Consider the following 16,392-nt stretch of genomic DNA (forward strand, 5'->3'; position numbering starts at 1 on the left):
CACCTATTAGGGGCCTACTTCCGTCTGAGGGCTTAAAACCAAATGCCGCTGCTTTTGGGGCAGTGACAACTGAACATGCCTCTCACAAAGGACCTCCTTCATCCTCTCCAGAGGAGAAGCAGAAACAAGAAGTGCCTGGTGCAGAGCCAGGATTCCTACGTCACCGATGTGAAATGGTCAGGATGCTCCAGGGCCACCGCGGTCTGGGAGTTTTGTGTGTAGAATGCTCAGCTTGTCGTCTGCTGCCTGACAGGAGGACAAGTGAGGCTCCTTCAGACAGAGCAGCACCACAGGCTCCCTGAATCAAGATGACTGGGAGGCCATCCCAATAAACTTTTCAGATAAATCAAGATCCCAAACGGAAACCCCAGGTTGAACTGGATAGCACTTCTGCTTTATGACGCACTTTTAATTTTAGTACATGTGCTGACGAAGCGAGCACATATGAGGCACTTTCATGATTTTATTTCAAACCTCACATGAACACCAAGAGATGGGATTATTATCCTCATCTTAGAGGTGAGGCAACTGATGCTCAGAGAGGCCAGAAAACCTGCCCCAAGTCATGTGGCTCAGGATTCTGCACTGAACTTGCCGTCTCTGAAGCCTGCACCAAGTGGACTTGAGTTTGGGTTTCTCAGGTGTTCATGGCTGGCCTGGCAGGACGGAATTGACTATGCAAACGAGGGTGTGTCTTCTTCTTCTTTTTTTTTTATTGCATTTTAGGTTTTGGGGTACATGTGCAGAACATGCAAGATAGTTGCATAGGTACACACGTGGCAGTGTGTTTTGCTGCCTTCCTCCCCTTCACCCATATTTGGCATTTCTCCCCAGGCTATCCCTCCCCAGCTCCCCCCCGACTGTCCCTCCCCTCTTCCCCCCAATAGACCCCAGTGTGTAGTGCTCCCTTCCCTGTGTCCATGTGCTCTCATTGTTCATCACCTGCCTATGAGTGAGAATATGCGGTATTTCATTTTCTGTTCTTATGTCAGTTTGCTGAGAATGATGTTCTCCAGATTCATCCATGTCCCTACAAACGACACGAACTCATCATTTTTGATTGCTGCATAATATTCCATGGTGTATATGTGCCACATTTTCCCAATCCAGTCTATCATAGATGGGCATTTGGGTTGGTTCCAGGTCTTTGCTATTGTAAACAGTGCTGCAATGAACATTCGTGTGCATGTATCCTTATAGTAGACCGACTTATAGTCCTTTGGATATATACCCAGTTATGGGATTGCTGGGTCAAATGGAATTTCTATTTCTAGAAATAGGCCTCAAGGCCTTGAGGAATTGCCACACTGTCTTCCACAACGGTTGAACTAATTTACACTCCCACCAACAGTGTAGAAGTGTTCCTATTTCTCCACATCCTCTCCAGCATCTGTTGTCTCCAGATTTTTTAATGATCGCCATTCTAACTGGCATGAGATGGTATCTCAATGTGGTTTTGATTTGCATCTCTCTGATGACCAGTGACGATGAGCATTTTTTCATATGTTTGTTGGCCTCATGTATGTCTTCTTTTGTAAAGTGTCTGTTCATATCCTTTGCCCATTTTTGAATGGGCTTGTTTTTTTCCTGTAAATCTGTTTGAGTTCTTTGTAAATTCTGGATATCAGCCCTTTGTCAGATGGGTAAACTGCAAAAATTTTTTCCCATTCTGTTGGTTGCCAATTCACTCTAGTGACTGTTTCTCTTGCCATGCAGAAGCTGTGGAGTTTGATTCGGTCCCATTTGTCTATTTTGGCTTTTGTTGCCAATGCTTTTGGTGTTTTGGTCATGAAGTCCTTGCCTACTCCTATGTCCTGGATGGTTTTGCCTAGATTTTCTTCTAGGGTTTTTATGGTGCCAGGTCTTATGTTTAAGTCTTTAATCCATCTGGAGTTAATTTTAGTGTAAGGTGTCAGGAAGGGGTCCAGTTTCTGCTTTCTGCACATGGCTAGCCAGTTTTCCCAACACCGTTTGTTAAACAGGGAATCCTTTCCCCCTTGCTTGTTTTTTCAGGTTTATCAAAGATTGTATGGTTGTAGATATGTTGTGTTGCCTCTGATGCCACTGTTTTGTTCCAGTGGTCTATATCTCTGTTTTGCTACCAGTACCATGCTGTTTTGATTACTGTAGCCTTGTAGTATAGTTTGAAGTCCAGTAGTGTGATACCCCCTGCTGTGTTCTTTTTGCTTAGAATTGACTTGGCTATGCGGGCTCTCTTTTGGTTCCATATGAAGTTCATGGTGGTTTTTTTCCAGTTCTGTGAAGAAAGTCAATGGTAGCTTGATGGGGATAGGATTGATTCTGTAAATTACTTTGGGCAGTATATCCATTTTCACAATATTGATTCTTTCTAACTATGAACATGGAATGTTTCTCCATCTGTTTGTGTCCTCTCTGATTTCGTTGAGCAGTGGTTTGTAGTTTTCCTTGAAGAGGTCCCTTACGTTCCTTGTGAGTTGTATTCCAAGGTATTTTATTCTTTTTGTAGCAATTGTGAATGGCAGTTTGTTCTTGATTTGGTTCTCTTTAAGTCTGTTATTGGTGTAGACGAATGCTTGTGATTTTTGCACATTGATTTTATATCCTGAGACTTTGCTGAAGTTGCTTATCAGTTTCAGGAGTTTTTGGGCTGAGGCAATGGGGTCTTCTAGGTATACTATCATGTCATCTGCAAATAGAGACAATTTGGCTTCCACCTTTCCTATATGAATACCCTTTATTTCTTTTTCTTGCCTGATTACTCTGGCTAGAACTTCCAGTACTATATTGAATAGGCGTGGTGAGAGAGGGCATCCTTGTCTAGTGCCGGATTTCAAAGGGAATGCTTCCAGTTTTTGCCCATTCAGTATGATATTGGCTGTTGGTTTGTCGTAAATAGCTTTTATTACTTTGAGATACGTTCCATCGATACCAAGTTTATTGAGGGTTTTTAGCATAAAGCACTGCTGAATTTTGTCGAATGCCTTCTCTGCATCAATTGAGATAATCATGTGGTTTTTGTTTTTGGTTCTGTTTATGTGGTGAATTACGTTTATAGACTTGCGTATGTTGAACCAGCCGTGCATCCCGGGGATGAATCCTACTTGGTCATGATGGATAAGTTTTTTGATTTGCTGTTGCAATCGGCTTGCCAGTATTTTACTGAAGATTTTTGCATCTATGTTCATTATGGATATTGGCCTAAAGTTTTCTTTTCTTGTTGAGTCTCTGCCGGGTTTTGGTATCAGGATGATGTTGGTCTCATAAAATGATTTGGGAAAAATTTCCTCTTTTTGGATTATTTGGAATAGTTTCAGAAGGAATGGTACCAGCTCCTCTTTGTGTGTCTGGTGGAATTTGGCTGTGAACCCATCTGGACCTGGCTTTTTTTGAGTAGTAGGCTCTTAATTGCTGCCTCGACTTCAGACCTTGTTATTGGTCTATTCATAGTCTCGGCTTCCTCCTGGTTTAGGCTTGGGAGGACACAGGTGTCCAGGAATTTATCTATTTCTTCCAGGTTTACTAGTTTATGTGCATAGAGTTGTTTGTAATATTCTCTGATGATGGTTTGAATTTCTGTGGAATCTGTGGTGATTTCCCCTTTATTGTTTTTTTATTGCATCTATTTGGTTATTCTCTCTTTTCTTTTTTATCAGTCTGGCTAGTGGTCTGTCTATTTTGTTGATCTTTTCAAAAAACCAGCTCTTGGATTTATTGATTTTTTGAAGGGTTTTTCGTGTCTTTATCTCCTTCAGTTCTGCTCTGATCTTAGTTATTTCTTGTCTTCTGCTAGGTTTTGAGTTTTTTTGATCTTGCTCCTCTAGCTCTTTCAATTTTGATGATAGGGTGTCAATTTTGGATCTCTCAACTCTTCTCATATGGGCACTTATTGCTATATATTTTCCTCTGGAGACTGCTTTAAATGTGTCCCAGAGATTCTGGTATGTTGTGTCTTTGTTCTTGTTGGTTTCGAAGAACTTCTTTATTTCTGCCATCATTTCATTGTTTATCCAGTCAACATTCAAGAGCCAGTTGTTCAGTTTCCATGAAGCTGTGCGGTTCTGAGTTAGTTTCTGAATTCTGAGTTCTAAGTTGATTGCACTGTGGTCTGATAGACTGTTTGTTATGATCTCAGTTGTTTTGCATTTGCTGAGGAGTGATTTACTTCCAATTATGTGGTCAATTTTAGAGTAGGTGTGATGTGGTGCCGAGAAGAATGTGTATTCTGTGGATTTGGGGTGGAGAGTTCTGTAAATGTCTATCAGGTTTGCTTGTTCCAGGTCTGAGTTCAAGCCCCAGATATCCTTGTTAATTTTCTGTCTGGTTGATCTGTCTAATATTAACAGTGGAGTATTAAAGTCTCCCACTATTATTGTGTGGGAGTCTAAGTCTCTTTGTAAGTCATTAAGGACTTGCCTTATGTATCTGGGTGCTCCTGCATTGGGTCCATATGTTTAGGATCGTTAGCTCTTCTTGTTGTATCGATCCTTTTACCATTATGTAATATCCTTCTTTGTCTCTTTTGATCTTTATTGCTTTAAAGTCTATTTTATCAGAGACAAGAATTGCAACTCCTGCTTTTTTTTTGCTCTCCATTTGCTTGGTAAATCTTCCTCTATCCCTTTATTTTGAGCCATTGTGTATCCTTGCATGTGAGATGGGTTTCCTGGATACAGCACACCGATGGGTTTTGGTTTTTTATCCAATTTGCCAGTCTGTGTCTTTTGATTGGTGCATTTAGCCCATTTACATTTAGGGTTAATATTGTTATGTGTGAATTTGATAATGCCATTTTGATGCTAGCTGGCTGCTTTGCCCATTAGTTGATGCAGATTCTTCATTTTGTTGATGCTCTTTAGCATTTGGTATGTTTTTGGAATGGCTGGTACTGGTTGTTCCTTTCTATGTGTAGTGCCTCTTTCAGGAGCTCTTGTAAAGCAGGCCTGGTGGTGACAAAATCTCTGAGTACTTGCTTGTTCACAAAGGATTTTATTTTTCCTTCACTTATGAAGCTCAGTTTGGCTGGATGTGAAATTCTGGGTTGAAAGTTCTTTTCTTTAAGGATGTTGAATATTGGCCCCCACTTACTTCTGGCTTGTAGAGTTTCTGCCGAGAGATCTGCCATAAGTCTGATGGGCTTCCCTTTGTGGTGACCCGACCTTTCTCTCTGGCTGCCCTTAGCATTTTCTCCTTCATTTCAACCCTGGTGAATCTGATGATTATGTGCCTTGGGGTTGCTCTTCTTGTGGAGTATCTTTGTGTTCTCTGTATTTCCTAGAATTGAATATTGGCCTGTCTTGCTAGGTTGGGGAAATTTTCCTGGATAATATCCTGAAGAGTATTTTCCAGCTTGGATTCATTCTCTTCATCACATTCTGGTACACCTATCAAATGTAGGTTAGGTCTCTTCACATAGTCCCCCATTTCTTGGAGACTTTGTTCATTCCTTTTTGCATTTTTTTCTCTAATCTTGGTTTCTCATTTTATTTCATTGAGTTGATCATTGACTTCTGATATTCTTTCTTCTGCTTGGTCAATTCAGCTGTTGAAACTTGTGCATGCTTTGCGAAGTTCTCGTGTTGTGTTTTTCAGCTCCTTCAATTCATTCATATTCCTCTCTAAGTTGTCCATTCTTGTTATCATTTCCTTGAATCTTTTTTCAAGGTTCTTAGTTTCTTTGCATTGATTTAGAACATGTTCTTTTAGCTCTCGGAAGTTTCTCATTACCCACCTTCTGAAGTCTGATTCTGTCATTTCGTCACACTCATTCTCTGTCCAGCTTTGTTCCCTTGCTGGTGAGGAGTTTTGGTCCTTTGTAGGAGGTGAGGTGTTTTGGTTTCGGGTGTTTTCCTCCTTTTTGCACTGGTTTCTTCCCATCTTTGTGGATTTATCCACCTGTCGTCTGATTAGTTGCTGACTTTTTGATGGGGTCTCTGAGTGGACGCCCAGATTGTTGATGATGAAGTATTTCTGTTACTTGGTTTTCCTTCTACCAGTCTAGCCCCTCCCCTGTACGACTGCTGAGGTCCACTCCAGGCCCTGCTTGTCTGGGGTACACCTGTAGCAGCTGCGGAACAGTGAGGGATGCTACCAGTTTCTTCTTCTGCTATCTTTGTCCCAGAATGATGCCCGCCAAAGGTCAGTCTGATCAGTCCTTTTTGAGGTGACTCTTTGGATATACAGGGGTCAGGGAGCTGCTTGAGGAGATGGTCTGTACTTTATAGGAGCTCAAGTGTTCAGCTGTGAGCTCCATTGTTCATTCAGGGGTGTTAGGCTGAAATGTTTAAGTCTGCTGCAGCAGAACTCATAAAACCCCTTTTTTTCCTCAGATGCTCTGTCTCAGAGAGTTTGGGCTTTCTTTATGAGTATCCGTTGCACTGTCCTGCCCAGCTAGGAGGCAGTCTAGTCACTATTTGCCTGCCGAGGTTCTGCCCTGCTGGTGTGGGGTCTGCCCTGTTGCCACGGGCTCCGCCCTGCAGCGGAGTCTCTCTGTTGTGGCGGGTTGCCTCGGCAATGGCAGGCTGAGTCAGTAATGGGAGTGTACCTCAGTAGGGGCCGATTGCCTCGGTAATCGCAGACGCCCCTCCCCCACTGAGCTGCACCGTCCTGGGTTCAGCTGTGCCCGCAGTGAAACTCTCAACCCCGAGTGTTTCAAATCACTGTTTTGTTTGTCCCTGTGGGGGTGAAACCCACCGAGCCTGATCACCTGGCTTTCTGCCTCAGAGTGCTTTTTTTTCTTTTTAAGTTGAACGGTTGACTCTCTCCCAGGTGTTTCAGTCGCCTGCTGATAGGGCACCAGGATCTGTGTGATTTCCCATGCAGCGAGCCACTGTGCTGGCTCAAACACCGCTTCCCAGGAATCTCCTGGTCTGGCTCACTGTCCAAGTCCCATTTAATCGAATGGATATGCTAATCTACCCACCCAAATCTCAGATTGCTGGTTTAACAGGGCATCCGGACCAGTGCTTTTTGTGAGGAGTGTGTGGAGTGCTGCTGCGCTGTGGCGCCAGCCGAAGCAGCCGCCAACAGCTGAAACAGCTGCGCTGGTGTCCCGTGTCTCTCCTACACCTGGAAATTTCCCCATTCTGTGGGCAACAAAGATCCTTCTAGAAATGCGGCTTTGACTCACCCTCTGTGCCTTTACTGAGAGCTGCAATCCTGAGTTGTTCTTACTGCACCATCTTGAATCCTCAGGGTGTGTCTTCTTATCACAAACGTCAACTTCTCTCTTCCTTCTGTGCTCAGCCTTTGGTTTGTCTGACATACAGAATATTTCCATGGTGCTGGCCATGTGGCCTCTATTTACAGAAGACCCAGGTGGGACAGTCTAGTTGAATAATGCCCAAATGACAGGACAAATTAGATTGTCAAGGAGAAGGGCTGAAGTGGTTTTAAGGGGGAAATTGTGTTATGAATCTTTTTTTATAAGCACTTTGTGGGTGGGAGTAATGAAGGGGGGAGGAGAAATTTGTCAAGCAGCAATGAGAAAACACAAAACTGGTTCTTCCTAGAAGAGGGAAAAAGAGAAACATCTTTTTTTTTTTTTTTTTTTTTGAGACTGGGTCTCATTCTGTCACCCAGGCTGCAGTGCAGTGGTTTGATCATGGCTCACTGCAGCCTCGACCTCCCAGGCTCGTGATCTTCCTGCCTCAGCCTCCTGAGGAGCTGGGACCACAGGCAAGTGCCACCATGCCCAGCTAATTTTTAAACATTTTTTGTTGACATTTTGTAGACCTGAGCCCAGGAGTTCAAGGACAGCATTGCTCAGGGTGTCCTTGAACTCCTGGGCTCAAGCGTACCTTATGCCTTGGCTCCCAAAGTGCTGGGATTACAGGCATGAGCTACTGTACCCAAAGAGAACTATCTTAAATAGAAAAAGGAGCTGTTTTTATTTTTTGTTCTTAGAAATCCACATTCATTTTTTCAGAGGCACTTGATCTTTTTAGTGCGAAGGAAATAATACTCAAAGGTTTTTAAGGACTGTTATACAATGGCTTCTTCCTAAAGACTGAATCACAGACACTTCAGAAAACTTCTTAGTAGGGGAGGCTCCACTGAAATGTACTCAATACATGTACTTGACAGGAGGGATATATTTCGATTTTGAGATTAACAGGCTCACATTGATCTCATTTCAGTCCTTACCCGGCTGGAGCTCAGGAATTCCAACGCTCTTTCCACAACTTCCTCATGTCTTGTGCCAAGTGGTGGGGCATGACCCAGGCCCTGTTGCTGCAAGGAAAGAGAAGAGGCTCCCAAGAAGTGTAAATTGTCTTCCTAAAGTCCCACAGTGTAGGACAAGAGTTCTCTTGGTAAATTGAGTTAGAAATTAAAAAAAAAAAAATCTCATTATGTCCAACTTCAAAGGCCTTCCATCACAGCTAGGAAATTACCTCCCTAACATGCATGCTGCTCCTGCTCCTCCATAACCCGGAGGTCAGAAAGGCAGAGCACTTCCTCAAGATAGAGGCCAAAATACAAATGGAAAACTGGTTGTCTCTGAGCAAACACGGCTAAGGGGAACTAAGTCACTTCCATCCAACCCCAGCACAGCCTTCGGCGAGTGCTCTCGGGACGCCTGAGAGCAGAATACATGCCCAAGGCAAGAATGTCAGCCCAAGGTGCCCGGGTCTCCTGCCCTCACATTGTATCCTGGGCCCCAGTCCTCTGCTTGGGCTATTCTCCAGGCTGCAAATGCCCCCAGCCAAGTCTACCTCCTCAACCCATCACAGGCTCTCTAAGGACCTTCCAACCAGCAGAGGTTAAGAGGAAAGCATGGGAATGAAAGAATTCGGACCAATAGGTGGGTGATGGTAGACTCTCAGGGTTACTTGTAGTTAAAAAGAGAAGCCCCTTTTGCAGGCAAACACTACTGTGCTGAGGGGCAAGGCGCCAGGCCAGCTGTGTGGAGCTGCATTCCAGCCAAGTGATTGAATACCTGCTTTCATGCGGTTTTGTGGAGCTGCTGCGGGCTTCCACCTCTGCAGAGTATGCCCGTTTCTTCCAGTCGCCACGAAAGGTCATGCAAAAAGAGATTCTTCAGTTCTGGCACTACATATTTAATATCAATTCTTTGTACTCGAGCCTGCAATGTATGGACATGCATATTCTATCAGCCCTGAAAATAGCTTCTTAAGCACTGGAGCCTTGAAGGAAACTTTTCAGTTAAAGATCTGCTCTTTGCCAACTGCCAAATAAACCATTTTATTATTCAACCCATGGATCCATGAACTAAACCCTGGCCTTCCCCAGTAGCCATCTGCTCTTTTATCTTTGGTGCATGACACCCTGGATCTGAGCACCCGCTTGCTGCAGAGGCCCTCGGATTCCCCAACAGCCCCAGGCTCTGCAGGAGCCACCCCTAGAAGGCAAGGCCAAGGCCAGTCAGTCAGGCTGCTTTGCCAGCTTTGCTATTTGATATGTGTTGGGCCTGCAAGTGTTCCTTTCTAGGCCATTCTCAGGGCTGGATTGCATATGGGCCATAAAATCTTTTGTAAAAGGAAATGGATCGACCAGCTTTGTTGAGACTCATTCTGTTTCTGGAGTCCTGATGATGAAAGGCTTAATTAGTGCTGGAATAAAGAAATGGTCAGTCTCATTAAGTTAGCAGCAGTATTTATTAATATAAACATATTGGACTTGAAAAAATCCCACTTTAATGTCCTGTCTGAGTAAATATACTTATTTCTCTTCACGCTTCCATCAGTAAGTCATGGATGGCCATGATGTCATGAGACCAGTCACACGAAGTGCTCTCGACAGGCTCATTATTTTCTTGCCATATTGTGGCCTGCAAAAGGAGCAGACTTGTTTTAGGGTATTCAGAGAGACATTGTTCTCTTCCATCCCCAGGCCAAACCCCAGCTACCATGACTTAATGCTTCAGAGCTGCATTTCATACCAATACGTTCTTGTATTCTGAAACTCCTCTGTGGTCACACCCACCATCTTTGGAGTCTGAATTTATTCACACACCCTGATTGTTCCTTCACGGAAGGAGCCAGCAGCTCCAAAGTACTTCCACTGAAGCCTTTGAAAAAGAGGGAAGACTCCAAGTCTCTGGCACCTGCGGATGAAGGGAATCTTGAGAAGTAGCTGCCACTCCTTAGAGTTTACATGTCCCCTTAGTGAGATTTCTTACAGCAGAACATGACGTTCTTCCCACCCTCAGGATCCAAACCACTTTAAAAGAGAGTTATACTTTGCTCTGAGTGGCCAAATACCACAAGCACCACTTGATTTTAAAATTATGTAGCCCTGGCATTCCAAAGCCAATGTGCACCACCATACAAGAACAGATGAGGTCTCTGAAGGCAGAAGCCCCAGGCAGTGCTTAGGTCCCAAAAAATCGTTGTCAAGTCATTCTCAACTGGAGCTGTTTGCTTGGCAAGCATTTTTTCCCCTCTGGAGGAAATTTTGTTTACAGGATTTAACAAGTAAAAACACATACACACACACACACACACACACACACTCATTGTTCAGCTGCAGAACAAAGGCCAGCTGTTGGCACATAGTTTTTGATTTCTCACTGTGCCCATCAGCAGACATGTACTCTATCTAAAGACAGCAAGGTGCAGAGCATGAGGACATAGGCAGAAATCTTGTAAATAACTATCAAACAGAAAGAAGCTGTTCAGCTGACGAGGGAAAGCCTCCTTTGTTCAATTTTGATGACATTTTTATAACTTTCAGTGTGCATTTTCAGTCAGTAACATTACTTTGTTAAGGCAGTTGTTGTAGGTGCCAAAATCCTTTGCATGCTGGGAGACAGCTTAGCTTTTGTGTGTGCGGTTTTGGAGACAAAAGTTGCACTGAAGTGTGTGGCTCTTGTAAACTATACAAGGGACCAAGTGAATTCTGTCTGAGATAATGGAGCAGTGGATTTTCACGTCCAACCCCTTTAATTCGTAGGTTTAATTCAATTGAGACCCAGAAGAAATTAGCTCAAGTTTACACAGGTTCTTAATAGTTGAGCAGGGTCTAGAACTTCCTTTCCACAGACAAATTTTACCTAGAGTTTGCAGTTATTTCCCGTGATAAGCTGAAAAATTGGAATTCCTTTCCATTACCTGTAGTACTTTTGCCATAGCAAGTCTTAGAACAAAAGTAAAGAAAAGGCAATAGGTTTTAATGGCTGGGTGCAGGGGCTCACACTTGTAATCCCAGCACTTTGGGAGCCCAAGGTGGGAGGATCGCTTGAGGCCAGGGGTTTGAGACCAGCCTCGGCAACATGGTGAAACCCCATCCCTACAAAAAAAAAAAAATACAAAAATTAGCTGGATGTGGTGGCACACACCTGTAGTTCCAGCTACTCAGGAGGTTAAGGCAGGAAGATCTCTTGAGCCCAGGAGGTTGAGGCTGTAGTGAGCTCATGCCACTACATGTAGTGATCATGCCACTGCATTCCAGCCTGAGTGACAGAGCAAGGCCCTATCTCAAAAAAAAAAAAAAAAAAAAGAGGAAAAAGAACCTTATGATATAATCCTGACCAGAAATTAGACTTAAGTATTTTTAAAAGCTATGTATGTTATGGGTTGAAAAAAATTATTAAAGTGGACATTTTATTTTTTAAATAATATTAAAAAGCTGTGTACAATATATGAAATATAAGTCAACATTTGATTATTCTTAAGATGAAATTCCAGAAACAAGCTGTCTAGGCAGAAAAGGCTGGCTGAGAATTTGTGGAATCTCTCTCATAATTGTGATCACTGGAAACAAATAGAAATGCAACAAATCAGGCACTATTCCTGCTCCCCTGGTCTGTTTCTTGCAGCTTCATTCACTTAGAAGTTTAATTTTGCCTGATCTGACAGGCCCAGGAAGGAGCCAGGTGGAGGGAGGGGTGGAAGCCTCCGGGGTTGTCCTTTAAGGAACAATGACAATGCTGTCTACTGAAAACCACTTCCAAACGGCGTTCAAAGCCCGAGAGTTTGTTTAGAGAAAGTCTTGCTGGCATTGATGGATTTCTCCTCCTCTGACAGTTCACAGGAAAGAGTGTAGTATAAAGAATTAAGTGATTCATTCCAAACATCTGATGGGTTCCCTTCAAGTACTCCCCCTCTGATCCACTTCTTATGGTTGTGCTGAGCCTCCCCATCTGTGATGAGGTCACTTTGTCGGGCACACAAAGGATTCTAGGGGGAATATGCATCATACACGGCAGCTATTCACAGCATTCATTCCTCCTGGCTGCTCGGGGGTAACAATGAACCTTCTCAGCATTACATGTGCTTACTAAGGAGACAGGGCTTAGAGCCTTTCAATGGAACCCCTGAGGCACACAATGCATTTATTATAATGTCCTGGCCCTAAGAAGGGCCTGGGAACGGCTTGGAGTGGGCTATAATTAAGTACATTTAATAATAAATGCACACACTTCTTAGGTATTGCAAGATGTGAAAATAAGCTCTTATCTTCTCAATCTCGATTCCCCTTCCTCATCGTCTTTCCCCTTCACAAATCAGAAAAGTCAGGAGTTCAGTGCTTTTTAAAAAAGAACAATTGCAGAGGAGGTCTGGCTGGTCGAGTAGGGTAAATTAAATCACTTGAGAACATTCTTTCCATGTCAAAAAAATGGCTTCTGCTTCCTCAGGTAGTTGCACATGGGGAGGATTTGCTAAAGATTGGCTGCGCCTTTCATCTCCCTTGGATTCCACTTCCAAAGGCTTTCAGGGGCAGTGACCCGCTAGCTAAGGGGCATCCCTTGGGGTTAAGCTGCCACTTGGAAGGGCACTTCCTCAGATCGCTGCCATGCCTAGCAAGAAAGGAGCAGTTAGAAGTGTTCCCCCGACAGTGTCCCATGTCTTTGGTCCCCATACCTCTGAGTGCTCGAATATGGGCAGACAGACTTTCTGAGGAAAGGGAGAGGAAGAGAGCTCTGTGAATGTGGACAGGGTGAAGTTGTACTGGAGGAGAAGAGAAAAACGCAGGAGGAGTGTGACATGTACATTGTGAGACACAGCAAGAGCTGTGGGACCGTGAGGGACACACAGGCATTAAGGGGCCAGGAGGCTGGAGGCCCAGCTTTGCCCTTGCCTGGCTGTGTGGCCAATTTTCTTGAAATTCTCTATGCCTCAGTTTCTTTACTTGTAAACGAGGATGTTAATGGTGCCATGATTACTTAGTAAAAGGTCTAGTAACAGGAATCTGAACAGGGAAAGCGACTTAAGTTCTCTGAGCCTCACTTTCTTTATCTGGAAAATAAGGTTGAAAATACCCCTGGTTACATGCATCCTTGCGAGGACGAATGGAACAATGTATGAAATCCCTTAGCCTATTCCTGGCACGTGGTGAATAACCAGTAAGTGCTGGCTGCTGCTGTGGTGACTGCAATTACGTTTTAAAAGATGCATATGGGATTGAAACTGTTTAGTACACAGGGCAGGCGTCCATGCAAGAAAGTCATGCACACTCACTGGCTAGGAACGCACTGAAAATCGAATTGCTTTTATTTATTTCATAGTTAATGATAGGGAGAGGAGGTGATGGAACAAATGGGTATTAGCTTTTCTTCTCTCCTATAATTAAAATGAAATTATGAGCCTGTATAATTTCAGTATATATGGATGAATAGGATATTATTAATAAGCCTATTATTAATAGTCTAACTTAAGACCAGTTTTTTCTACTCATTGGTGCCCGAACATTTTTGACTTTGCTATCACTGATGAAGAGGAGTTTTTAAATTATATGGTTAGAGGTAAATGCCTTCTGCCGGAGCATTTGATTTTCAACAAAGTGATATTGAGCTTACTGATTAAATAAAGGTTGGTCCAAGAGTGTGTGGGAATAAGGTACATTCTGAAAGAAAAAAGAAAGAGGTTTTTAAAAAGGTTGTTTTCTTTCTTTTTGTTTGTTTGTTATAGCTAAAGAAATCTCCAGTCACCAGTCACTTCAAACATACCATCTTGATTTGACTTTTTTTACTTTGCTTTAGATAATTTTTATATGAATATTCTCAATGAATAATTTTCTTCTAAGCATTTATTAGCTTGAGCATTACAGTTTGGACCCCAAAATGGAGTACTGTGAATTTTTGAGAGAAGAACAAGAAGAAACAGGAAACCGAAGGAAGGACATCTTTCTCCTCCCACTCTAGCAGCAAGGAGAAGAGGACATTTGCACTTTATTATTGAAGAGGCTTTTAAAAGTTATGCGGAAAGGCAAGCACTCCAAGGATCTTCTGATTCCTTCTGGCTTTGGCCAGGAAAATGAAGTTATTGAGAGCAGCCAACCTTTCATAAAATACTGCTTTTGGACGGACTTTTTGGTGGGTTAAATATTATAAAATCATAGTATTCTGGTCAATACAGAGCAGGGGGAAAAAAATAATTATTGGAGAGGAGCATTTTGGTGGGTTTTGCACAGATTGGCATCTTACGTCAGAACGTGACATCAAAGGCTCGGTTTGATGGGGTTGCTTTTCTTATCTTAGGTGACCAGGTGATGGATTAAGGCAAAAGCAAACTATGTTTTCCTCCTTAGGTTCTTGGAAACAGACCAAACACATAGTTCTCAAGACCACCTTCCTTTCACCCCCACCTTTGATAAAGTGCAGGTCAACTCACTGTCCCAATGACTTCTAAATTCACCAGCGGAGCATCTTTCCATGCTCAAGTCTCCTTCTGGCTGCTTTTCTGAGTTCTCCTATCTGAGCAAGTGTAGGAAGTCCCAGGAACGCCGGAATCACCCAGTCATCACATGGGTTCACCTCATCCACATCTTCTTTTTCTCACAGTACTCTTTATTCTTGTCTTATTTCAAATCCTGGTGGCATCAGGGTGCTGAACGGCGCTTCTTAGACACTCGACAACATGGTGGAGGTAAAGATCTGTTGTAAAATCTGAGGAATGTCCTTGGTATCCATGGCAACGAAAGACCGACCAGCTGGTAAAGTTCTCTGAAGCCTGCCAGGATAGAAAGGGAAAGGAAGTTACCATTGTAAATGGGGGTCCCTTCCACCTCCTGCCCTGGCAAAACACAGGCTCCTAATCTTTTCTTAGGAAAGGAAGTTTTCACTTTCTAACACCTTGCTCCCTTCCTACCATTGAATTGGCTGTCGTCATTAAGCAATGAAAGGCCTGGAAGAGTAACAAGAAAGCACAGCAGAAGCAGTGAACTGAAAGAAAGGTCTTTTCAGTGAGAAAGTCAGTGAATTTGAAAAGAAAAAATTTTCTTCCTTTCATTACTGCCATTTCTTGATATTTCATATTCCCTTAATAGAACAGAGTCCTAGGGATTCATCTGGGATCAGTTCACTTCCTGGGTCTAGCAGATATGTTGACCTCACACTGTATTTCTAAGTGCTTTACTTTCCTTAGAAAACAGCCCTCCAAAAAAATTGCCCAGCCAAACCCTGAGTGCTTCTTTCTCTCCGTCTTTGCCTCTCTCTCTTTTTTTTGGTCCACATCACACAATATGAAATGCGATCTGGATTGTCCAACTGCTGCTTCAATGACATTGAGGTTATACAGGCTTATGACATTTTTTCCAACTCATTTTTAAAAACTTATAACAGGTTTTGATTTGAATTATCCTTAAAAATAACATGTCATTGAAGTTATAATTTTTTGAATACGAATTTATCATTTGGGACAAAATGCCATTTTGAAGGCAATAAAACTGCAAGACACAGTTCTCCTCAAAAGAACGCCTCCTTTCACCAAGCCAGTGAAGTCTGGCTTCGGGATGACATTTAATAAAATGCAACCATCCTGTGTAGTATCGTATATTTGGCATGCCTGGTAAGCCAGCTAATTCTGCAACATATCTGTTGCCAGTGGATGTTGGACCATTTCCCTAGGAAACCACAAGGGTATTATTGTGCTTTCTTAAGTATTCAAACAGGATCTGTTCACTAGAAAGACAAAATGGTCATTTCATCTCAACCAGTATTTGTGGAGCTTGTTGTCTGCCTAATACTGGGCTGATGCTGAGGAAAATCTGGGTGGAAAAGGCATAGTTTGTGTTTGAAGATATGGAGGTTCTGAAAGATGCAAAGCAGTAACCCATAAAAACTAAGAAGAATGCAAAGCCATGGCATAAAATGGCTGTAATTGTATGATATTAAGTCTGTTCTCAACCTTACTCTGCAGCCTTGGAGCAAGGCAAAGGGAACAGAGAGAGAAGTGCCAGCATTTTGGATATGAAAACACTTCCCATCTACATAGGACTCTACACCACAGAGCAACACAGATAGAAGGGGTGGAATAACAGAAAGGTGGGCCCTTTGTGCTTTAGGCAGGGATTTTTTTTTTCAAAGATTTACTTTCACTGGTGCTTTGTGCTTCTTACAGGTTCTTTAAACACAGAAAAACCATGAACTCTTTCTGTTTGTAACTCAGAAAGGTAAATGTTAGTGTGTTCAAGTTATGAAAGTGTTTCCAGGTCTCTCCTTTCAGATCAGAC

The 16,392-nt window shown here is 42.9% G+C and overlaps 1 protein-coding gene across 12 annotated transcripts in view; it reads right to left on the reverse strand.

Annotated features, from left to right (window-relative positions):
- Positions 1–13,953: 13,953 nt before the first annotated feature.
- The window catches only part of VWA8 (von Willebrand factor A domain containing 8), a 422,827-nt gene continuing 420,388 nt past the window's right edge, over positions 13,954–16,392 (reverse strand). For all 12 annotated transcript variants that reach the window (XM_078375339.1, XM_054256828.2, XM_035303407.3 and 9 more), the window contains one exon: positions 13,954–14,891. In XM_078375339.1, the coding sequence (XP_078231465.1) occupies positions 14,783–14,891 (109 nt within the window). In that variant the 3' untranslated portion in view covers positions 13,954–14,782. The remainder of the gene's footprint in view (positions 14,892–16,392) is intronic.

The sequence above is a fragment of the Callithrix jacchus genome, chromosome 5 (assembly GCF_049354715.1).
Source record: "Callithrix jacchus isolate 240 chromosome 5, calJac240_pri, whole genome shotgun sequence".
Taxonomy (NCBI): Eukaryota; Metazoa; Chordata; class Mammalia; order Primates; family Cebidae; genus Callithrix; species Callithrix jacchus.